This window comes from Lithobates pipiens, unplaced genomic scaffold (genome assembly GCF_037356315.1).
Source record: "Lithobates pipiens isolate NorthernLeopardFrog02 unplaced genomic scaffold, aLitPip1_a1.2 Scaffold_16, whole genome shotgun sequence".
NCBI classification, from domain to species: Eukaryota; Metazoa; Chordata; class Amphibia; order Anura; family Ranidae; genus Lithobates; species Lithobates pipiens.
Window position 1 is genome coordinate 70812224 of NW_027507748.1, and position 25965 is coordinate 70838188.

At 47.0% G+C, this 25965-nt stretch overlaps 1 protein-coding gene across 1 annotated transcript in view; it reads left to right on the plus strand.

Annotated features, from left to right (window-relative positions):
* Positions 1-3867: 3867 nt before the first annotated feature.
* ADAMTS5 (ADAM metallopeptidase with thrombospondin type 1 motif 5) overlaps positions 3868-25965 on the plus strand; it is a 169742-nt gene continuing 147644 nt past the window's right edge. Inside the window, exon 1 of the mRNA XM_077480030.1 lies at positions 3868-5639. Coding sequence (XP_077336156.1) covers positions 4659-5639 — 981 coding nt within the window. The 5' untranslated portion in view covers positions 3868-4658. The remainder of the gene's footprint in view (positions 5640-25965) is intronic.

The following is a 25965-nucleotide window of genomic DNA, read 5'->3' on the forward strand; positions in this document are numbered from 1 at the left end:
ACTGACCACTAATGTAAGGGGCTCCTTCTCTCACTGACCACCAGTGTAAGAGTTTCCTTCTCCCACCAAACACCAATGTAAGGGTTCCTTTTTCCCCTGATCACCAATATAAGGGGTCCATTCTCCCACTGACCACCAATATAATGAGTTTCTTCTCCCACTGACCACAAATATAAGGGGTTCCTTCTCAAACTGACCCTTAATGTAAGAGGTTCCTTCTCCCAATGACCACCAATGTAAGGTGTTCCTTTTACCACTGACCACCAATGTAAGGAGTTCCTTCTCAAACTGACCACTTATGTAAGTGGTTCCTTATCCAACTGACCACCAAACTAAAGAGGTCCTTCTCCACTGACCACAATCAAATGGAGTTCTTCACTGACTACCAATAAAGAGAGCCCTTAACTGAATGCCAATGTAAAGCCCACCATACAATTTCCTTTAGGCCACATTCGTGCTCGTGGGTTTTTTTTGCAGTTTTTATTGGCATGTTTCTGTGTGTCACACGGGGGGGGGGGGGGGGGGGGGGGGGGCATTTAAATTATTGGGCTTCCCTATGTGTGACAAATGTGCCAAAGAAGATCCTACAATCAAATTGTAACATGTATGGTGACTAAAAGACGCATTCTTTTATCTGAGCATCAATGCAAGTGGATCCATCATCCACTGACCACCAGTACAAAGAAGTCCTTCACTGGCCATCAGACCACCAATGTAATGAAACACTACAATTTTCACTGTCTGCTTTTCTTTTCTGGCCACTATTATTATTATTATTATTTTTTTTTCATTATTATTACAGAAAATATTTTTATGTAGAGCAGCCCTGGTCATCAAATACTCTAAATACGTCACATTCCTCATTTTTTCGTTTATTCTTATATTTCAACTTACTGTTTATGCCAATGTACCCCAAGCTGTAGATATAAGTATTAACAGGGGTTGCCTGAGACCCGAAAGTATTTTTAACAGTTTCTCCAGGTTCAAAAGTTGGAAAAAAGTTACTTTAAAGCTGCACTCAGAGGGAAAGTAAAGATCCTCCTTTCCAGTGGGGCTCCCCCTGTACTGCAAGGGTTAAATGCTTGTTTAGGTCTAGGGGGCTGTAAAAAGTCATTTTACATACCCAATACGCTCCCTACATGCTCCAAGGCCAGTCCCCGCAGCCTCTTTTTCCCTATGGTCCTGCAGATCCTCCGACGTCATCAAGCACAATGTAGTGCCCATAGACCTGAACTAGACATGAAGACGCTGAAGGACCGTCTGTGGAGTGAAGGGGAGTAGAGGAGTGCCAACTGGCAGAGGAATGATGAGATGGGTAAGTAAAGGTGCTCTTTTCCATCCACTAGACTTAAGTATTTAACCCTTGCGGTATGGGGGCAGCTCCACTGTAAAGGAGGATTCTGTTCTACTTTTTCTTTGTTTTACTTATTTTTTTTTACTTTGCTTTAATAGGAGATGGACTTTAAGGTGCTTTTTGGGGGCTACAAAAAGCACGTATCCACATAGCCAACCCTCAGCTCCCACAGGCTTCCTCCATGCTGCTAGACCAGTCCCCACAGCCTCTTCTACATTCTGCCGTGGTGGTCACAGGTGCTCAGACATCATTAAGTACAATGCAGGACTATGGATGTGACGACACCAAGGGGTTGATTTACTAAGAGTGCAAAACCCGGTGCAGCTGTGCATGATAGCCAATCAGCTTCTAACTTCAGTTTTTTTTTAATTAAAGAGGAGCTCCAGCTTCCTTCAGAAAAATAAATAAATAAAGTCAGCAACTTCAAATACTGTAGCTGCTGACTTTTAATATTAGGACACTTATCTGTCCACAAATCCAGCGAGGTCTTCACCCGAGCTGATTTTACAATTGGCTCTTGGGTGCTGCCGCCACCATCTCGGCTAAGGAAAACCGACAGTTGAGCCTTGCGGCTTCAAAGCCAGTTCTCTACTGCGCATATGCGAAGGGCACTGCCCTTTCTTAATGGTCTGGCGGTGGGGAAGTAGTTCCCCATGGTGAAGTCAGACGGAAGTGGGAGGGGGTAAAACCAGGTACCTGCTCTCCCCCCACCCCCCCAAAAGGTGTTAAATGTAGCAGCGGAGGGGGCGAAGGCAACAAGTGGAGCTTCCCTTCTTGGGGGAGCTCCACTTTAATCTTTCTCATAAAACAAACAAACTGGAAGCTGATTGGTTTCTATGCAGAGCTACACCAGATTTTGCATTCTCTATTTTTAGTAAATCAACCCCCAAGGGACAGTCTGAAATGCTAGCTGCCAACCAACCGCAGGATTAGGTAAGTAAAACTGCTTGCCCAAGTCCCCTAGACATAAATGAGCATTTGCCCCTTGCAGTGTGGGCACATCTCCCTTACAAGGGAAATATTTTTTTTTGCTTTCCCCGGAGGTACGCTTTAACCACTTCCTGTCCGGCCTATAGCAGAATGATGGCCGGGCGTTGGTTCAGTTATCCCGATTTGGCATCATCATCATCGTCCAGCAGGATAACATGCCGGCACGCGCCCGTGGGGGACGTACAAAGTGGGCATCAGTGGTGCTTTGTGTCAGTCTGCATCTGTAGTAAGGTGCCGCTGACAGATCAGCTGTGATCACAACATGAACCAGGAAGTGCCGGTAAATGACTTTCCTCGATCGGCGGCTCTCCCTTTAGGGGGGGGGGGGGGGGGGTCTGTGCTGATAATCAGCATATTGATTATCAGCACAGCCCCCATAAGAGATGCAGATCAGCTGTCAGTCAGTGTCCATCATTAATGCCAAGCAGTACCCATAAAACTGCCAATCCATTCCCTACACAAGTGCACATAACAGTGCCAATCAGTTCCCATCACAGTGCCAATCGGTGCCCATCAGTAATACATGTCAGTAGCTCATCATCAGTGCTGCCCATCAGTGCTATCTATTAGTGCTCATTACTGGCACCTGTTAGTGCCACCTATCAGTGCCACCTATAAATGTCCATCGGTGCCGTCTATCAGTGCCCATCAGTGATGCATATCAGTGCCCATAAGTGCTGCATATCAGTGTCTATCGGTGCCGTCTATCAGTGCCCATCAGTGCTGCATATCAGGGTCACCTATCGGTGCCCATCAGTGTTGCTGATCAGTGCCCATCAGTTATACATATCAATGCCTCCTCATCAGTGCCCATCAGTGACACCTTATCAGTGCCAGCTCATCAGTGCCCATCAGTGAAGGAGAAAACAAAATGTTATAACAGAAACAAAGAAAATAAACAAAGAAAAGAAGAAAAGAAGAGAACAAAAGAAAACAAAGAAATCCCACCAAAAGAAAGCTCTATTTGTGGGAAGAAAATGATAAAAATGTAGTTTGTGTACAGTGTTGCATGACTGGACAATTGTCATTCAAAGTGTGACAGTGCTGCTCAAAGCTGAAAATTGTCCTGGGCAGGAAGGGATAAAAGTGCCTGGTATTGAAGTGGTTAATGAATCACAGAGCAAATCACACAATGTCACCCCCCAGATCTCTTTCCCCAAACCTCCTGGTGCAATGTCTCTATGACTCCCCCTCCTTGCACCTTCATCAGCATTGCACAATGGAATGATCCCTAAGTGACATTTTTGAAGGATTTCTCAAACTCCTTGTCCCCAGTAAACATCCCAATTTCCAGGACAGGACATGAACCTTCTATAAAATGCTCAGTAGCTGGTGAAGTCAGCTGTTAGTCAGGACAGTTGTGAAACAGCCCAGACTAGAATTAAAGGAAAGCCTGCTGTTCTCTCTCTCTCTCTCTTTTCTGCTCCCAAAACATACACACACTCTTTCCCTGCGAGTGATTATTACAAGAAGGGAGGGAGTGGTGTTCTGAGAGCTCTCCCTTTAAGAGGCAGTGACTCCCATTTAAAATGGCATTCCGGTATAAATTCATTGTTCCTCCTCCCCATCTTCACATCTCTCTCTTCTCTTCTTGCTTCGCATCCACCAGCTGGGAGAGGAGAACTCACAGACACTTGTGTGGAGGACAAGGAAGGAGAGGGCTGTGCTTAGGTGTCAGAAACAAGCCAAGCTTCCATCTAGAGGAGCCAGGAGCAAGCCAGCTCCATCCCCAACAAAAGAGCCAGGAGCAAGCCAGGTCCATCCAGAGGAGCCAGGAGCAAGCCAGATCTATCCCCAACAAAAAGAGCCAGGAGCAAGCCAGCTCCATCCCCAACAAAAAGAGCCAGGAGCAAGCCAGGTCCATCCAGAGGAGCCAGGAGCAAGCCAGATCCATCCCCAACAAGAGAGCCAGGAGCAAGCCAGATCCATCCAGAGGAGCCAGGAGCAAGCCAGCTCCATCCCCAACAAAAAGAGCCAGGAGCAAGCCAGGTCCATCCAGAGGAGCCAGGAGCAAGCCAAGCTTCAGCTGCATCTCAGCAGAAAAAAAAAAAGAGCAAAGTGCCTGAGCTCCAAGGGGTTAAAGCATCCTGCAAGCCAGAAAGAAGCCACAACTGTGCTGCCTCTGCTCTGTCTCTGTCCAGTGGATGGATCAAGGAGCAAGTCACCTTAGCTGCTGCTGCTGCTGCTGCTGTGCAAAGAAACTTTAAACCGGTCTGGGCTTCTGTTGGCATTTTAGTGATTCATCCCAGCCTAGGCATTTTTTCTTTTTTTGCTCAAGGAAAGGGAAAAAAGGGAGGAGGAGTAGGGGGGGACAATGGTGCTGAACCTGCTGGTATTGCTGCTTGCTGAGTTGCACTTTGCTGCTGCTCTTTCCAATAGGACCGCATCCTCCAGCTTGGTGGATCCACCTGCTTCTCCTAAGCATCACCAGGAGCATCAGAGGAGGAGCGGCATCGTGCAGAACATTGACCAGATCTACGCGGCTGGGGGCAAGGTGGGCTACATCCTCTATGCCGACGGCAAGAAGTTCATCCTGGACTTGGAAAGGGACGATCTCCTGCTGTCCCCCCATTTCAGCACCAGGTACCTGGGACGCCTGCATCCTCAGCATCGCTTCCACAAGCACTGCTTCTACAGGGGGACAGTGGACAACAGCCCCCAGTCCTTGGCTGTCTTCAACCTGTGCGGGGGGCTGGATGGTTTCTTTGCGGTCAAGCATGCCCATTATACTATTAAGCCCCTGATCAAGGGCCAGGCTGGTGTGGGGCAGGTGTACAGAGATGCCTCCGAGAGGGTTCTGCATGTCTTCATCAAGGATCGCTTTAGCTTCGAGATGGTACCCAGCAGAGCTAGCTGCGAGACTCATGGCAAGCATGTCCATAGACATGGAGGCAAGGGCATGGTCAGGTGGGGGGGCACTACTAGAGCCAACCAGACCTTTGATGGGGCACTGCCGAAGAACCGAAGAAGGAGGTCCATCTCCAAGTCCAGGTATGTGGAGCTCTTGCTGGTGGCTGATGAGTCCATGTCCAAGAAGTACGGGAAGGACCTCCACCACTACCTGCTGACCTTGGCATCCATCGCTTCCAGGCTCTACAGCCACCCCAGCATTGAGAACCACATTCGATTGGCCGTGGTGAAGGTGGTGATGATCACTGACAAGGACAAGGGACCTGAGGTCAGCAAGAACGCTGCCACCTCCCTGAAGAACTTCTGCAAGTGGCAGCACCAGCACAACCAGCTAGATGATGAGCATGACCAGCACTACGATGCAGCGATCCTCTTCACCAGAGAGGTAAGGCATGGGGGGCACTTTAGAATTTGGCAAGCCTTTGTACTTTAACTTGTTATTGTGGTATTTTTTAAAGCCCAACTCCAACTTATATTGCTTAGTTGGTTCTGGGAGGAGTGGGTAAGAGTTGGAACAGGGGTTCCTTCAGGTATCTAGTGGTTCATTGAGCTGTGGCCGATTGACCTCCTATCTGATGGTGCCTGTTTAAATGTGGGTAGAGCCAGTGAATGGCACCAATGATCGTTTAATATGTCTGTAAGAGTGGCATTTAGACCCCAACTGTGAGGGGGCAACCTGACCACCATTATAAGAAGGGCATGGGGGGAGCAATTAGACCACCACTGTAAGGGGGCATTCTGACCACCACTGTAAAAGCAAGCCATTCTGTATACCAGAGAGGTAAGGCAAGTGGTGCACCAGAGGATGGCAAGCTTTTTGGCTTTAACTGTTATTGTGTTTTTTTTTTTTTTTCTAAAGGACAACTCCAACTTATATTGCTTAGTTGGTTTTGGGTAGAGTGGGGAAGGGTTGGGACAGCCATTCTCAACCAGGGTTCCTCCGGGTGTCTAGTCATTCCTTAACCTGTGGCTGATTGACCTTCTATCTGGTGGTACCTGCCTAGCTTTTGGCAGAGCTAGTGGAATGACACCAATAATCTTTTCGTGTGCCTGTAAGGGTAACATTCAGTCCACCACTGTAAAAGGGGATCCAGACCATCCCTGTAAGAAGGGCATTCTGAACATAATTGTGGAGGGGGGCATTCTTACCACAACTGTAAGAGTGGCATTCTGACCACCACTGTAAGGTTGGCATTCTGGCTACCACTGTAATGGGTCATTCTGACTACCACTTACTGTATGGAGGCCATTCTTAATATTATTGGAGGGGGCATTCTTTCCACAACTGTAAGAGTGGCATTCTGACCACCACTGTAAGGTTGGCATTCTGGCTACCACTGTAATGGGGCATTCTGACTACCACTTACTGTATGGAGGCCATTCTTAATATTATTGGAGGGGGCATTCTTTCCACAACTGTAAGAGTGGAATTCTGACCACCACTGCTAGGGGGCATTCTGACTACCTCTGTAAGGGGGCATCATGACCATGTAAGGAGGACATTCTGACCATTATTTATGGGGGTGGGGGCAATCTGGCCACCACTGTATGGAGGGCATTCTGACCATCAGTGTAAGGGGGCATTCTAACCTACACTATAAGGGGGGGGGGGGGGGGGCATTCTTTCCAATAACAACCAAGTTGCATGGTTCACACTGATCCCAGATATACTGGTTTTAGCAGGGGTTCCCCGTGACCTAAAAAGAATTCCTCCGTGGTAAAGAAAAAAAAAAATATGAGAAAGGCTGGGTTAGAACCTCTGTCAGGTGTTTGTTGCTGTCTTTGATCACACTGGAGGAATGTCCTCTCACTTCTTTTATAGTTGATGGTTATTAGAGAGAATAGTAAATAAGAGGAAATCTATTAACATAAAGACAGACTGCACTGACCAAAAAGTCTTGTTAGCGAGAGAGCAATAAAACACGTTTTCCTAGTAGAGTGTAAAGAGTTAAAACATATTTTAGGATGTTATGGATATCTGTGCCTTCCTGTTCTGGTGGCACCTGTGCGCCTATTTTGTATACTGGTGTCCGTAGGACAAGATGTGAGGGCACATTTCCAAAGTAGGGGGTCACAAACAGCAATTAAAACCCGTCAGAGGTTCTAAACCTCATCCATTCTTCTCAAAACTAAAAAAAGGAAGTTTTGGCTATAGTTGGGCAGTAATGTCTGTTGCTGTTAAGCTGCTTTATTATGCCTTCTAAAAATACAAATAAAGTGGTTAGCCCAATTTGTTGTAGACTGCAATTTTGGCTCTGATCTCCGAGACCAACCAAGGATGTCCGCTGGTAACTTTGTTTGACCCTGGAAATGTCTGCGATATTTGATACTCAACAGTTTCACAATAAAATGCTACTGTTATTATGGAGTGTTACATTCAAATCCCGCCAGGTGTTCCCATTATCTTGGTTTTTAATTCTTGATAAAATGACATTCAGAATCCAGAGTACTAGATGTGGCTCGATGCCAAGGTGTCAGCTGTAGCAGTGTGGTGAGCTGTGCTTAGGTGGAAAAATATCCTGAGAAATTACTTTCTAATATAAGAAAATCAGTGGAGTTGCTGCCTATAGTAACCCGTCTCCATCTTATTAAAAACAAGGGATTTATTGCTTTAGGGACAGATCAAGTTGGCACCAGTTCAAGGATTTTGTAATACCCATTCTCTTCACATGCCCACTCTAAATTATAGGGTAGCCTTGGCCGGTCAAGCAAGGTTTCCTAGGTTTTCAAGTTTATTTATCCTTAATCCAGACATTTATCCTGCAGTACTTTTATTCTCCTGCTAGATGTCCTCAGTCTGATGACCATCATCATTCAACCTATTTCCTTGGAGACCAGGTGCTTCTGGACCTGCCCCAGCCTGTGACTGGACACTGAAAGGAGAAGCAGAACACCAATGAGCTCATGTCTTTGTCACTCTGCTCTCTCCTCCTATCTGCGTAGTTCTTGTAAGCACATTAACCAATTCTCTATTTGTACGGCCTCTTCTTTTTAGTGTTAATTGAGTTGGTGCATAGTTATTAAGAATCTGTATCAGTTGACGGAGTTGAGTGAGAGGTTATCGAGCTACACAGTGAGAACGTTTCTGGCAGTTTGTCAGAAGCCGGATGTAAGGGAGAGTAGTCAGAGCGTTATTACTGGTAGTAGTAACAAGTAACAGGTAGAGAAGCTGCAGCACACTGATTCTCCCACTGAATAGCTGTGCAGGGAGGCACAATAACAATGGGATACCAGTAGTGGTGGTGGTAGTAGTAACAGTAGAAGTACCAGTACAAGAAGTAACAGAAACATTAGTGGTAGTAATGGCTGCACTGGTAGTGATAGTAAAAGTACCAGTTACATCAGCAGTAATAGTGGCTGCAAGAATTACTTACAACATTGGTGCTAGTAGTAGCTGCAGTAGTTGTAATAGTGGAGGTGCCATGAACAGTGTGGGTATTAGTTACTGTAGTTGTAACAGTAGAGGTACTTTTGGGAGGTGTATTTTGGTTGGATTATTTGTGAGAAATGTTTTGTTTGTTTTTGTTGTATAATTATAAATGGAATAAAAATGTTTTGATTGCAAAAAGAGTAGTTGTAACATCGGTGGCAATATTAGCAACAGTCATATAGTAAAGTTACCATGAACTTTGGTGGTAGTAGTAGCTACACTAGTTGTAAGAGTAGTGGTAACATGAACATTGGTGGCAGTAGCTGCAGTAGTATTAATAGTAGAGGTACCATGAACATTGGCAGTAGTAGTAGCTACAGAAGTAATAATAGTAGAGGTATGATGAACGTTGGTGGTAGTAGTAGCTATATTTGTTGTAATAGTAGAGGTAAGATGAACATTGGTGGTAGTAGTAGCAATATTTGTTGTAATAGTATAGGTATAATGAACATTGGTGGTAGTAGTAACTATATTTGTTGTAATAGTAGAGGTACGATGAACATTGGTGGTAGTAGTAGCTATATTTGTTGTAATAGTAGAGGTATGATGAACATTGGTGGTAGTAGTAGCTATATTTGTTGTAATAGTAGAGGTATGATGAACATTGGTGGTAGTAGTAGCTATATTTGTTGTAATAGTAGAGGTATGATGAACATTGGTGGTTGTAGTAGCTATATTTGTTGTAATAGTAGAGGTATGATGAACATTGGTGGTTGTAGTAGCTGCATTTGTTGTAACAGCAGGGGTACGATGAACATTGGTGGTTGTAGTAGCTGCATTTGTTGTAATAGTAGAGGTACGATGAATATTGGTAGTAGTAGCTATATCTGTTGTAATAGTAGAGGTACCCTGAGCATTGGCAGTAGTGGTAGCTGCGGTAGTAGTAATGGCTATGATAGTGTTAGCAGTAGTGGTAGAGTAATAGAGATAATACCTCTACTAGCATTAGTAAATGACCATTGTAACAGACATAGCTGTAATTGCACTAGTACTATTGTCCATAGTGAGGGATTGAAAACGGAGCACTGGTACTATCAGTAGTAGCAGTGTCTGGCAGTAATAATCATTATGCCAGTCTATGATAACTTGAAAATTGAGAGCAGACACGCCACGCACTGACGGCATGCGGGCTCTGGCTCTGAGCTGCACTTTGGAATGCCGTTTGCACAGGCGCTCGTCTTCCAGCTCATGCCCAGCAGGTGTTTTTCAGCCTTGTTTTTCCTCGTCTGGAAACACGCAGCCTTCCCAGCTCAGTTTTCCTAAACATAGTCATTTATTTTATTTTGAAAATACAATCAGAGCGCGGTACACCCTGCACTTACACCGCGGAGACATTCCCTGACACCGTGAGTAATTGGGATAAACAAGAACATTCCTTCCACATGGAGTGCCTGGGGCGGCTGCGTACCTTTTCGCTGAGCATGTGAGGATTCCTGCCATATTATCTTAAATATCCACCTACCCCTCAAAGAAATAAGTGTCAGCTTTCAGCTTGTTATTCTCCCTCCTGTTATGTCACCGAAGAACCACGTGACCTGCTGGAAGAACGCCAATTTCCCCGACCGTAAAGCGCGATCCCGCCTCTCTGTCGGGGACATGTTGTAAATGTCATCAATACCAATATATAAATCCTGTATCATAATAATATTTAAATCTTCAGACTTTTTCTTTGAGGGTCCATCCACATTACAAGGTGGGCGATGAGCGCAGGAAAACGCACGTGCTTTCACCTGCAATGTAATGTGCGATGCGTTGTGAGTCTTTTTTACCTTCATTTACCTTTTGAAATGGACTGTTTTAACTCTTGCGCCTATGCGATTCCTTGTGTTTATACACATTGTGTTTAAAAATAAATAAATAGGGCCTGTTATTTCTTTTTTTTTTTTAATGCAGAGCAACATAGATCAGGGAAACGCATTGGAGTGACGTGCGTCTACTGAAATACATTGCTTTTACCATGGAAATGCGCTGGAACGGGTTGGTCAATGCATGCCAGCACCTCTGGTGTAAATGGGAAGTTACTGTAAGTTTTCCACGCTTATGCTAGGCTCACACTACTGCGTGCCAGGAAGGCAAAATCGCATGCTTTCCCAACACGCAGAACAACACACTGGGGTTGATTTACTAAGGGCAAATAGGCCGTGCACTTTGCAAAGTGCAGTTGCTCCAGAGCTTAGTAAATGAGCAGAAACTCTGCTGACTTCCAGCATCCAATTATGTGCAAGCAAAAATGCATTTTTTTTTAGTTTCCTTGCATGTGATTGGGTACTCTTTGCAAAGTGAAGCTTTTGCCTCATTTACTAAGCTCTGGAGCAATTGCACTTTGCAAAGTGCACAGTCTATTTGCCTTTAGTAAATCAACCCCACTGTCCTTTAGAACAATATTTCTCAACTCCAGTCCTCAAGTACCCTCAACAGATCATGTTTTCAGGATTTCCCTCAGATGAAATGCAGGGGTGGTCCGTCCATTGTGGGCACACCACCCCTTCCTGCTTCCCTATCCATGAGCCAGGCCCCTTTCAGAACGCCAGCTGCATGAATTCTGATAGCAGTGTGTGTGTGGGGGAGGGGGGGGGAGGTTGTTTTTTGAAGCACCTAATTAGAACCAGAGGCTCTAATAGGCTTCAAAATAGGGTGGGCTCAGGGCGCTGAACATTGCATCTAGAGCCCATCCAGTTTTTTTGTAACCGCGAATGAATATTCGCTGTTGCAACACTGATTTTCCTCCAGGCCAATTGGGAAGTGGGTCGAGTACCTGTCACCAGATTGGCTGAAAGGACAGGCGATCCTATTGGACGCCTAGGAGGGGGGGGGAGGAGGCGCATGGCAGAAGCGAGGAGGAGAAGACACAGGAGCCTCTGCCCGATGCCTGATGTCCACCGATGTCCAATTTCCGCCGCTGCCTGATGTGCCCCCGGATGCCCAATACCCACTGCTGCCCGATGTGCCGTTGATGCCCGATCCCTGCCGCTGCCCGATGTGCCTGTTGATGCCCGATCCCCGCCAATCCCTGCCGCTGTCCGATGTTCCTGTTGATGTCCGATCCCCGCCGCTGCCTGATGTGCCTGCCGCTGCCCCATACCCACCAATCCCCGCCGCTGCCCGTTAATGCCCGAGCCCCGCCGCTGCCCAATGTGCCCGCCAATGCCCGATACCCAACCCTTACTGTCAGCTGAAATATTGTCTTCAGTTTTTTTTTATCCTATATTAGGGATGTGCAAATTGCAAACTTTTTGGCCAAAGGTTTGTCGCCATCAATACGGAACAACCTATATTGCAGTGCATGGTCTCTTCCCTGATCAGCTCTCTGAGCCAATAGTTTGAAGGAATGGATAACCTAGCCCCCTCTCTATAAAAGGGTGGGCTCACGGCAGCCATATTGTAAGCATGTGTTGGAGCTGTTATGGTGGCCATACACGCGACGCATTTATTTTCCGATCGATCAAAACAATCTAATTCGCAAGCAATCCAATTGTAAATGACCTTCCTTCCAAACAATACAGACCTGATTTGATCAAATTAAATGGATCGACCACAGCAAAACATTTTCTGTCGTTTTTCATCGATCAGCAGCAATGAGATGCTTTGATCAATCGTATGTTGATCAATCAGGTTATGATTTTGCCTGTTGAAAGCAGAGATGTGATCAATATTTTTATTTTCCCATTTTATTTGCTAACTATCAAAAAAAATCCACTACGTGTGGCATATCGGTTAAATTGGTTGTCGATTAGATCGATTACTGATATCAGAAGAGATCAATCAGAAAAATAATTGATCCTTAATGGAAGAGTATATGGCCAACATTAGGGAAAGCTGACCTTTCCTTGTAGGGGGGGAAACACTGTTTTTCTTAATGTTGGCATTGGTACGTATTCCCCAGGGCAGTGCCCAGCTTCCCATGTCTCTTGTTTAATGATATCGTGCTTGTTAGCCCTACAAATGGACAGAATTGACATTAGAGACCCCTCCCCCATTGACTTCAGATTTTTCTTCTCTGCTTAGCTGGAGTAAGGAGAACGTTCAACCAAATGTGCCAAGCATGTTTTCATCCAGGCCGGGATTCAGGCATTCCTAAGTCATGACATCGCACACTTACACCTGAAGCTATAGCAAAATATTCGCTAATATAGCTCAGCAGCCTGTTCCTGTCTAGCCGGAGAAGAGCTACAGGTACCAGCATTCCCTGCTTTCTAGAGGTATGCCAGGATTTTATTTGGCCCATTTAGATCTATATGTGTGCATGACTGTGCGTTTTTTATTTTTTTTATTTTTTTTAATCTTCAGGCAGGTCCATTTCATGCATTCCTTTGTGCACTCAACGTACATATTTGCCAGCACACCATGGATCTTCAAGTAACTTTCCTCGAAGATCCATGGCGTTACTCGAAGATCCATGATGTTACTCGAAGATCCATAGCGTTACTCGAAGATCCGTGGTGTTACTCGAAGATCCATGGCATTACTCCAAGATCTATGGCGTTACTCGAAGATCCATGGCGTTACTCGAAGATCCATGACGTTACTCGAAGATCCATAGCGTTACTCGAAGATCCATGGTGTTACTCGAAGATCCATGGCATTACTCCAAGATCTATGGCGTTACTCGAAGATCCATGGCGTTACTCGAAGATCCATGATGTTACTCGAAGATCCATGGCGTTACTCGAAGATCCATGGCGTTACTCGAAGATCCATGGTGTTACTCGAAGATCCATGGCGTTACTGGAAGATCCATGGTGTTACTCGAAGATCCATGGCATTACTCCAAGATCTATGGCGTTACTCGAAGATCCATGGTGTTACTCGAAGATCCATGGTGTTACTCGAAGATCCATGGCGTTACTGGAAGATCCATGGTGTTACTCGAAGATCCATGGCGTTACTCGAAGATCCATGGCGTTACTCGAAGATCCATGGCGTTACTCGAAGATCCACAACATGCTGGAAAATATATACATTAATCTTTGAGGTTACCAGTTTCTGGTAGGGCTGTTGCTGTAATGCTCATTTACTTCTCAGCCCATCCTAGGAACGCATGCGATGGGAATTTATTTATTACTGCACCAATGTACGCAGTGCTTTACATACACAAAAGTATTGGGACCCCTGCCTTTACATGCACATGTACTTTAATGGCATCCCAGTCTTATGCCCCATACACATGATCGGATTTTCCGTCAACAAAACCTTGGATTTTTTTTTCCGAAGGATGTTGGCTTAAACTTGTCTTGCATACACACGGTCACACAAATGTTGACCCAAAATTCTGAACGTGAGAGCGCGGTGACGTACAAGACGTGCGACGAGCCGAGAAAAAGGAAGTTCAGTAGCCAGTGCGGCTCCTTCAGCTTGATTACGAGCATGCGTGAACTTTTGTGCGTCGGACTTGTGTACACACAATCAGAAATTCCGACAACAAGTTTTGTTTAGCGGAAAATTTGAGAATCTGCTCTCAAACATTTGTGGTTAGAAATTCCGACAGTAAATGTTCAATGGAGCGTACACACGGTCGGTCTTTCTGACAACAAGCTCACATCTAACATTTGTTGTCGGAAATTCCAATCGTGTGTGTACAGGGCATAAGTCCGTAGGGTTCAGTATTGAGTTGGCCCACCCTTTGCAGCTACAACAGCTTCAACTCTTCTGGGATGGCTGTCCACAAGGTTTAGAAGTGTGTCTATGGGGATGTTTGACCATTCTTCCAGAAGAGCATTTGTGAGGTCAGGCACTAATGTTGGACACGGAGACTTGGCTCGCAGTCTCTGCTCTAATTCATTCCAAAGTTGTTCTATCAGGTTGAGGTCAGGACTCTGTGAAGGCCAGTCAAGTTCCTCCACCCCAAACTTGCTCATCCATGTCTTTAGGGACTTTGCTTTGTGCACTGGTGCTCAGTCATGTTGGAACAAGAAGGGACCATCCGCAAACTGTTCCCACAAAGTTGGGAGCATGAAATTGTTCAAAATGTCTTGGTATGCTGACACCTTAAGAGTTCCCTTCACTGGAACTAAGGGGCCAAGCCAAACCCCTAAAAAACAATCCCACACCATAATCCCCCGTCCACCAAATGATTTGGACCAGTGCGCAAAGCAAGGTCCATAAAGACATAGATGAGCGAGTTTGGGGTGGAGAACTGGTCTACACAGAGTCCTGACTTCAACACGATAGAGCACCTTTAGCATGAATTAGAGTGGAGATTGCGAGCCAGGCCTTCTCATCCAACATCAGTGCCTGACATCAGTGGCTGCCTGCAGTCAAACATTCCCATAGACACACTCCTAAACCTTGTGGACAGCCTTACCCGAAGAGTTGAACCTTTTATAGTTGCAAAGGGTGAGCCAGCTCAATATTGAACCCTACCAACTAAGATTGGGATGCCATTAAAGTTCATGTGTGTGTAAAGGCAGGTGCCCCAATACTTTTAGTAATATCATGTGTATATTGTACATTCACATCACTCCCTGCCCTTAAAGAACTCACAATCTAAGGTCCTAAAGCCCCGTACACACTGGCCAAATATTGGACGGTATCCGACGGTTCAACTGAAACCAGCTGACATTCGGCCCATGTGTACGGCAGCCAGTCCGCCAGAAGGCGGCAGAACGTCCGGCTTCTGTCTAAGGGACATGACCATAAAAGGTGGATCCGCTGGGTAGGTGAGTATCTAAAATGTGGAGTACCCACCGCCCAATAAGTAGTGGTAAAAAAAAAAACACGGGGTGGTTCTAGGATGCTGGTTGTGCTTCCTCCACCCCACTATTGGGCTATTCATTAGTGATGGGACCCATAATGGTGATGGGCCAATAGTAAGGTAAGAGATGCTGGACCAGATACAGAGACTGGGAACCTGATATATATCCAGTGTACAGGGGGTCAGATGAGGGGTGCCTGTACCTGCACACATCCTCCTTATGGAGATGGTTGGGTCTCATACTAGGCGGCTTGGGCATCGGGCATTGGATAAAGCCTAGAGCAGTGATAGTGAACCTTGGCACCTCAGACGTTTTGAAACTACATTTCCCATGATGCTCCACTACACTGCAGAGTGCATGAGCATCATGGGAAATGTAGTTCCAAAACATCTGGGGTGCCAAGGTTTGCCATAACTGGCCTAGAGGCATGGTTAGAAGTTGCCACCTCATCCCTTTAAACCCAAACACATATGAATTACACAGGCTCTGAGGCTAATTTATCGCAGATAAGGCACCAAGTGAGTTTAATTACCACCTTAATCAGCCACAGAACCTGTGTAATTAATATGTGTTTGGTTTGAAAGGGGTGAGGTGGCAACCCTAGACATGGTTACGCTCTGACTTTTAGTAAGTCACTCTTTGCATAAACAGTTGGGCTCAGGAGGGATCTGCAGAAGATATGTTTTTTTTAATTATTATTCTAATTACGTTTGCTTTAAATTGCATCTTATTAAATCAATCTAAACAAGAAATGCAATGAATGACTGAATAAATCAAACCCTGCGATCATTATACAGCATGGCTCCTGGCTTATTTTTGGCAGCCCCGGCGTTTCGCCTGGGGTCACGCTGAGCAGTTTACAACCGAGCTGCACAGGTTGGGTGGAGGAGATTGCAAATGTCAGTTCTGCTACAGAAAGTTTAAACGGGGACCCTGGAGGATTTCTTCAGCTGGCTGCCTCGAATCTTGGACGGCTGCTTTCTATTTGAGAGGGCGCCCAAAGCCTTGAGGAAAGGCGTGGGTAATGTTGCTCCTGTGGTTCGTGGCTAAGACGTGAATTTGAATTTTTGCACCCACAGAGAGGTATTAGAGTTCAGAGAGAAAGTCTTATCATAAGCCGGGGTGGAAACACATTTTTTTTTTTTTTTTTACGTAAGGCAGGCAGGAAGATTTACACATTTTATATAAAGAGACGATCCGTGCCAAAAAAATTCAACCTGCGTGTGCATTCCATATTAAAGGGAGAATTCATAACTGACGGAGGTTATATCTGCTGAATAGGTCATAGCAGGGGGCGCATACAATATTACTTGTTCAGCCTGGGTTTTGGCACAGAGTCTTCTGGTGGCAGGGGTGCTAATCAGAGTGTTCATAAGAAGGGAAGGGCCTCCAGGAATACCAGGAGTTATCCAGGCAGACATACAACAAAGATATAAGATACACATTAACCACTTGCTTACTGGGCACCTAACCCCCCTCCTGCCCAGACCAATTTTCAGCTTTTAGCGCTGTCTCTCTTTCAATGACAATTGCGCGGTCCTACAACGCTGCACCCAAATGACTTTTTTATCATTTTTTTTTTTTACCATAAATAGAGATTTCTTTTGGTGATATTTGATCACCTCTGGGTTGTTTATTTTAGAAAATGTAAAAAGTCTGATTTTTTTTTTTATATAAAACCGTTTTATATTTTGGTAATACATTTTACAAACAGGTAATTTTTCTCCTTTATTGATGTACACTGATGAGGCTACACTGATGGGCACTGATAAGGCTACACTGGTGGGCACTGTTAAGGCGGCACTGATGGGCACTGAAAAGGCGACACTGATGGGCACTGATAAGGCGGCACTGATGGGCACTGATAAGGCAGCACTGATGGGCACTGATAAGGTGACACTGATGGGCACTGATGAGGTGGCACTGGTGAGCATTGATGAGGTGGCACTGGTGGGCACTGATAGGTGGCAATGGTGGGCACTGAGAGGTGGCACTGATGGGTGGCACTGATGGGCAGCAAGGAAGGGCATTGATAGGTGGCACTGAAGAGCACTAATAGCTGGCACTGATGGGTGGCAGTGATGGGCACTGATGGGTGGCAGTGATGGGCACTGATCTGCACTGGTAGGTGACACTGATAGGCAGCACTGCTAGGTTGCACTGATTGGCACCATTGGTGCGCATTGATAGATGGCACTCATGGGCATTGATAGGTGGCACAGATTGCTGGCACTTATGTACTGATGGGCACTGATTTGTGGCACTGTGGGCACTGATTTGTAGCACTGGCGGGTGGCACTGGCAGGTGGTACTGGTGGGCACATATGAGGCGGCTTCACATCTTCCTCTTCGGGACCGATGTCCCTTCAACAGAAGCCGTCAGCATGAGAAGAAAAAAAAAAAAATATTACCGATCTTCTGTTTACATCACGTGATCAGCTGTCATTGGCTGACAGCTGACCACGTAGTAAGGGGCTGGGATCGACCCCTTACTCTGATCTGTGATCACCCGAGTCTCATTGACTTGGGGGATCACAGCACGCACCATGTGCCCTTCATGGGGGGGTGGCGAGCGTGCAAAGGGGAGGACATCTATTGACCGCCTCCTGGCAAAGCAGTTCCGCGCTGTAGCTGTCATTCGACTATAGCGCGGATCTGACACAGCACTGTGGGTGAGCCGTTTTCTCGCAATTTTGTGGAATACAATTCACCTATAGGAAGAAATGAAGATGCTACAGATTGTCAATGAAGATTGATGCACAGAATGTGATCTCTATTATAGCATTAAAGTGTATTTATAGTAATTTTTCATTTTTGAATAGCGTAAGGAAGGGTTTTTGCTGTGTATCATCAGTTCCTTTCACTTCCTGTCCCAGAAACAAAATAGGAAGTAAGAGGAAATCTCCCAAAGGAAGAGGAATTGCCTTCTTAGGCCTCATTTATATTGGCGGCAGGGGGGGGGGGGGGGGGGGCAATAAAAACAGGCATTTGAGCCATGTTTTTACTGCCCACCTAAAAGATAAGAAACAGCCAGAGGAGGCTGTACACATGCCGTCATGCTTTGCTTGAAGCGATATTAAATCCAGCTCACACTGCAGTCACACAAAAAGTTACAGCAACAGTTTTTGTTTCTTTTGGGATAAAGGTGTAAGGGTGTAAGAGGCATACCCTGGGGTGGGTTCTTCTTTGCTACGCCAGGCACTTTATACAGGGTCTCTACACATGGGGTATCTTTGCTTTGTGCCATTTTTATAAATGCCCCTGGACACGGGTGAGGCTGCTGTTGGAGAATAGTCAACCTTATGGAGGAACGCTACTCTTAGCCCCTGTACACACGGTCGGAGATTCTGCCAACCAAATCCGTCGGATTTTGTCCGTCAGATTTAGTCTGACGGATTGTGTCCGAAACTGTTGCATACACACGGTCGGACAAAGTTGTCGAAAAATCCGATCTTTCAGAACGTGATGACGTAATTTCGTTACGATGGGACTACATTCAGGCTAGTAGCCAATAGTTTTGATGTAGGAATTTGATCTGAGCATGCGTGGCACTTGGTCCGATCAAAATTCTCTACACATGATCGGATTACGTCCGACCGGCCCAGTTGGTCGGGAAATATTTCCTACATGTTGGAAAATTGGGTCCGACGGAGATTCGGACGGAATCAGTCAGTGATGTCACTTCCCATTCATTTCACAGCCGTTGTCGGTCGTGTCCTCTGCAGAGCTTCCACCGCTGGAGATTGGGTGGGATCACCTACAGAGAAGGTATGTATACTGATTTTCTCTTTACAAGCCTAGATAGTTTAGTGTTAGAATGTTGGTGGCTATAGATGCAGGGATTTTAGTTTTAGCATGGACTTCCACTTTAACTATAAAGAGGATGGGAACTTCTGTGGCGCAAATCTACTGCCGTTGCTCTGGGTGGCAGGCCACTGGTGCAAGGAGTGCCAACAACATCTCCCTCCTGTTCCACCTATAACAGGTGCACGCTACCGACAGGCTTCTCGTTAAACTTCCGTTACCCTAGGTAACCACTTGTCTTCCCATTACTCCACTCCACACCGATGTCGACATACCCCAGTGTGTTAAGACCCACTCGGTAAACTATGTGTATTTGCATTACACCCCTTTAGTAACTTGAGACCGGCAAGGACAACATTTCAATATTTTACTTAGAAAAGGAAAAAAAGTAACCTTCCAAAGTCTAACATACAAGGACGGGGTTTTTCCTATGTAGGGGTCAGCCCCTAGGATTACTGAACTATATTGCACTGTGTTCCATCTATAATATATACAGCCTGCTATTTCCAGTTTAGCCACAAGATGTCACTGTTGCTGCCGACCCTTCAGAGGAGAGGAAACAGGAAGTGGCAGTGAGAGAGAACTGTGAGGAGTGTGTGGGCAGCTGAGGAATTCCTGTGCGGAGCTGAGGAAAAGTCAAGTCTGCCCTGAGGAGAGGGAGACTTTGTGTGGATAAAGAGTCGCAGTATCCAGCTAAAGATCGGGCACCTCGGGCAGAGAGAGAGAGCTGTGGTGATTTTGGGCCGCATCTGTGTTCATCCATCCGTCCCAGACGGGCAAGCTGCAGCACTAGGAACTGGACTTCACCTGCCTCATGAAGGAGGCCAAGACAAGGGACCCTCCAGCTGTCTAACAAACTGTGAGTGAGCACCGGTGCTGGATTGTGATAGGGAATAGTACAGTCCCTACTGAGATAGTACGTTGTAGAAACGTGTCCCGATAAGCGGGAATCAGGCAGGACATATTAGAAGAGGGTAGCCTGTATCACTGTGCATGTGTTGGCGGGAAAGCCATTTTGTGTACCACATTCCAGTTAGCCTTACTGTAAACTACTGTGAATTGTTAATACTGTTATCCTCCTCCTCCGGCCATTATATCTTACTGTTTAATAAAGCCGGTTTTTGTTTCAGCCTCCTTGTCTGCTGTCCCGTACTTGAAACCTGCATTGCGGTCTCCTATACCTCTGACCGCTACAAGTGGCGCTGCGAGCAGGGTACGGTTACAGAGATGGAGGCGGCTGAAGGCAACGTACCTGATGTTGATGTGAATGCCTTAGGTAATGGTGGAACCCCTACAAGGACCCTCCCTATGGGCATGCTTTTTAACTTGTTGCCAAAATTTGATGGCCAGAACATGTCACTGTCAGACTGGGTGACGAGATTACAGAGCGTTGCTAGAATTTACAATGTCAGCCCAGAGCTACAGGTGGAAATTGCTTTGGCTGCCCTGGAGGGTGAAGCGCGGAAAACTGTTTGCTTACAACCGGAAGCTACGCGCAGTACCTTGAAAGAGATTGTGCGCTTTCTAGAAGAAATATACGGTGAAACAGCTAGTGCGGGCCACCTCCGGGCAAAGTTCTTCTACCGGGTACAGCAGGAAAATGAAGGGGTCTCACAATATGCAACGGCTCTACAGGAAGTACTGGCTGAGATACAGAAAAAAGAGGCAGACGGGATAACCGCCATGGGATCCGCAGACCGGATACTGAGGGAACAATTGATCCTGGGACTCTACAGCTCTCACCTGAGACAAGCCCTACGGGAACGAGTCAGAGTGGACCCTACACTGAATTTTCGGCAAATATTGGCTGAGGCCGTGGAGCGAAGTAAAGAAGAAATTTATGCCTCTGGAGTGATACGGACCCAGACCGCCTCCCTCGGGGTTGCGAAGAATGAAGAGGTCCTGGTTAGAGTGGTGCAGGACCTACAAAGCTCCCTGGGTCTCATGCATGAGAAGTTGACGCAAATAGAGAGACGGATGGATTTGAGCTACCCCCCTGAGGTTGCATATCTGGGGCAACAACAACCTTATCAGACTGCCTCGATGGTTCCTGCACCAGAGCATCCTTACCCACGTATTCCCACCTACCGAGTCCCTCAATATCCTCCAGTGAGCTCGGCCAGTCCAGGCCTACGGGCGCCTCCCGCACACAGACAGAGAGAACAACGCAGAGAGGCTCAGTGCTGGCGGTGTGGAGAAAAAGGACACTTCGCTAGAGAATGCCGGAGGGACCTGCCTAGACGCCCAGAGCCGGCGTTAAACTTCAGGCCCCCGCAGTAATGAGGCACACTGCGGGGGAAGTAGAGTGTCAGGCCACTCAGCACAGCTCCGAACACCTGGTTGCAGGATGTCCCACCATAAGAGCCGAGTTTGAAGGCATTCCAGTCAACTGTTTAGTGGACACCGGATCACAGGTAACGACCATGCCTGAGTCATACTTCAACCGTTACTTTCAAGCACTGGCCAAGCCAGAACAGGGGACATTGATCCGGGTCACAGCAGCTAACCAGCAACAAATCCCTGTCACAGGTGTCGTATGGATGAATGTACGTCTGTGTGGACAGGAAGTTGGAAAAAAAGGTATCCTGCTGGTCCCTGAAACCTTCAAAGAAGATGTACCGGTGATAATGGGCATGAATATCCTGCGAGAGTTGGATCAAATTATGTTCACTAAAAGGGGGCCGGGCTATTGGAAGAATGCCACTCCACACAAACCAACGCAAAAGGCATTTCAACGGTTAATCCGGTTTTGTGGGACACAGAAGAGTGTCCCAGTACATCAGTCTGTAGGAAATATTCGAGTGCCGGGAAGGGCTACCCTTACCCTCCCTCCTGATCGGGAGACTATACTGACTTTGCCCGTGGGAACCTCCCGCAACCTTGAAGGTATGGAGGTGATCATTGAGCCTGCAGGCCTGGGAGAGTTAGGTCAGGATGTCCTAGTGGCCCGGACACTGGCAGTAGTCCAAAATGGACGAGTACCCATAAGAGCTGTAAACGTTGGACAACGGGAAGTCTCTCTGGTGCCAGGAGTGGAACTGGCTCGCGTGTACCTACATCGGGGAGAAGTGCTGAGTCAGGGAGAAGTGACTCTAGCTCCGATAGGCAATTCTGCTTGGACCTTGGCAGTTACTGCAAAGCCTGCAGAGGCACCGACCCCAGAATGGAATGGGACAGTCATCTTGGAACAAATGGAGATAGATGTGAAAGCTCTAAGTCCGGATCATTTACGAGCAGTTGAAACCATGCTGTGGGAGAATCAAGCTGCGTTTGCCCGCAATGCCAATGACTTTGGTTGCACAGATGCTATCACACATGAGATACCGACGGGGGACACTCCCCCAAGCCGAGAGAGATATCGACAGATTCCACCCAAGTTGTATCAAGAGGTGAAGACATTGCTGAAACAGATGATCGATTCAGGAGTGGTTCGGGGTAGTCAAAGTCCCTGGGCAGCCCCAGTGGTGCTTGTCAAGAAGAAGGATGGCACCATTCGATTTTGTGTGGATTACCGGAGATTGAATGCGTGCACAGTGCGGGACTCATATCCTCTGCCTCGCATCGAAGAGTCTCTAACAGCCCTAGGGCGGGCTAAATACTTCTCCACCTTGGATTTAGCAAGTGGATACTGGCAGGTACCGGTGGCTGAACAAGACAAGGAAAAGACAGCATTCATACTTCCCATGGGTCTGTTTGAATTTAATAGGATGCCATTTGGGCTGTCTAATGCCCCAGGAACCTTTCAGAGGCTGATGGAAAAATGTCTGGGAGATCTAAATTTTGAAGCTACCCTGATATACTTGGATGATATTATAGTGTACTCTGCTACTTTTGAAGAACACTTGGCCCGATTAGGACAGGTACTTGAGCGACTGCGGGCCCATGGCCTGAAGATAAAGCCAAAGAAGTGTCATCTCTTCAAGAAGGAGATCGAGTACTTAGGCCATACGGTGTCCAAAGACGGGGTGCTGCCATCCCAAAATAAAGTGGCTGCCATTCAACAATGGCCGGAGCCTAGAACGCTGCGTGAGTTGAAGGCCTTCCTTGGTCTGACTGGTTACTACCGGCGGTTCATCAAAGACTATGCAAAGATAGCGGGCCCTCTGAATGAGATTTTGAGAGGAACTGCTGGGCAATCCAAGAGTCAAAGTGTTCCCTGGGGACAGAAGCAAGAGGAGGCCTTCCTGACCTTGAAAGAGGCTCTGACATCGGCCCCCATCTTGGCTTATGCTGATTTTGACAAACCATTCTTCTTATCTACTGACGGTAGTCTCTACGGACTCGGGGCAGTGTTGTCACAGATGCAGGACGGACACGAAAGAGTGATTGCCTATGCCAGTAGGTCCCTGCGGGATACGGAGCGAAACCCTCATAACTATAGTTCCTTCCGGCTAGAGCTCCTTGCCCTGGTGTGGGCCATGACAGAGAAGTTTGCCGGTTACCTTACAGGGGCTAAAATCTTTGTACGGACTGATAACAATCCCCTGGCCCATCTGGATACTGCTAGACTGGGAGCCCTGGAGCAACGTTGGGCAGCTCGCCTTGCAAAGTATGACTTCTCAATTCGCTATCGCTCTGCTACAGAGGATACCAATGCTGATGGTCTGTCGAGGGTTACTTTTGAAACTCCATTGGGAGAGCTTGATGAACAAAAGGAAGAGGATGAAATTCCAGACTTCCGCAAGTTTACACCTCCAGCAGTCGCAGCACAGACAAGCGGGGAGGCCCGGTCCCTGCCTAAGGCATTAGCAAGAACTAATGAGGAATGGGGGCGAATACAAGATGAAGACATTGGACTGCGACAGATAAAAGGTTGGGTGGCTCGGCAAAGAAAACCAGACAGAGAGGAAAGGGCTGATCTTGATGCTGAGATGAAGTCAATTCTACATCAATGGGACAGACTAGAGGTTCATGGAGCTGTTCTATACCGCAAGTGGCAGCAGCCTGCCGATCTGGAGGCAAGATGGCAGGTTGTCATACCAAGGAGTCTGGCACTAGAGATAGCCAGGGAAGCTCATGAATTTGGAGCTCATTTCGGGCCAGTCAAAACTTACCAGTGGCTGCAGCGTTATGTGTATTGTCCACGACTGGAGGTCGTAGTTGAAGAAGTCTGCCGACAGTGTAGAGTGTGTGAGCTTACTAAAAGCACAGAGCAGAGGGCACCCATACAGCCCATACAGACCAAGGAACCGCTGGAGGTATTGCTGATAGATTATCTCCTCGTGGGACAGTCAGCCAGAGGCCCACAATACTGCCTGGTCATGATTGACCACTTCTCCAAGTTTGCAGTGGTCACTCCAACTCGGGACCAGACGGCTGAGTCTGCAGCTCGGGCCATCTGTCAAGATTTCATCCGGGTCTATGGATGCCCGAAACGGATTCACTCAGATCAAGGAGCATGCTTTCAAGGGAAAGTGATGGAGGAGTTACACCGACTGTATGGCATTGGAAAATCCAGGACAACTCCATATCATCCCCAAGGGAATGGGGCCTGTGAGCGCTTTAATCGGACTCTGCTTCAGATGCTGAGGACCTTAGAGGAGGACAAAAAGACACACTGGCCAGACTATCTGCCTGAATTAGTCTGGGCCTACAATAATCGTGTCCACACTACCACCGGCTATACCCCATACATGCTACTGTTCGGTAGAGCCGGACGAGAAATTGTCGAATTGAATTTGGAACAGCCAGAAGATGTGATAGAGCGATCAACCACCTCATGGGTGAAAGAACACCGCAAGCGACTCCAGACCATCTGCCGGTTAGTAGGCCAGAGATTGCAAGAAAAGACTTATACTGACCGTCCTCCCATCCAAGAGATTCCGTTGCAACCTGGAGACCGGGTGCTGGTTCGAGAGAAACGGCCCAGAGGCAAGTTGAGTGAGCGTTGGGAGGTACAGCCGTACAAAGTGATCAAGAGAGTGTATCCCAATGGTCCAGTTTACGAAGTTCGTGTTGAGAATGGGGAGTCGGCTTCAAGGGTTCTACATAGGAATATGCTACGGCCATGTCGGTCAGAAGATCGGATACCTGCACAGAGGACACCACTCCCTGCCCCTTCCTCAGAATTTGTCATTTCCGATGGGAGTAATATTGAAGACTGGTGGATTGTTCCTGACTCTGCACGTGATGAAGCCCCTGTTATAGAACCAGTACCAGCTCCAAGGGAGGAAGGACAAGTCCTAACAGAAAGACAAGACCTTCGGAGATCTAGTAGGTCTACTGCAGGGGTTCCACCAAACAGGTACAATGCTGATCAGTTTATTTGGTCTAACTGTATGTATTATGAACAATGTTGTGCTGCCGTTAAAGATTGATTTAACCCTTTTCTTCCCCATGGACTATATAGCAAGGCCGAGGACGGCCACCTTTAAGCGGGGAGGCATGTAGGGGTCAGCCCCTAGGATTACTGAACTATATTGCACTGTGTTCCATCTATAATATATACAGCCTGCTATTTCCAGTTTAGCCACAAGATGTCACTGTTGCTGCCGACCCTTCAGAGGAGAGGAAACAGGAAGTGGCAGTGAGAGAGAACTGTGAGGAGTGTGTGGGCAGCTGAGAAATTCCTGTGCGGAGCTGAGGAAAAGTCAAGTCTGCCCTGAGGAGAGGGAGACTTTGTGTGGATAAAGAGTCGCAGTATCCAGCTAAAGATCGGGCACCTCGGGCAGAGAGAGAGAGCTGTGGTGATTTTGGGCCGCATCTGTGTTCATCCATCCGTCCCAGACGGGCAAGCTGCAGCACTAGGAACTGGACTTCACCTGCCTCATGAAGGAGGCCAAGAC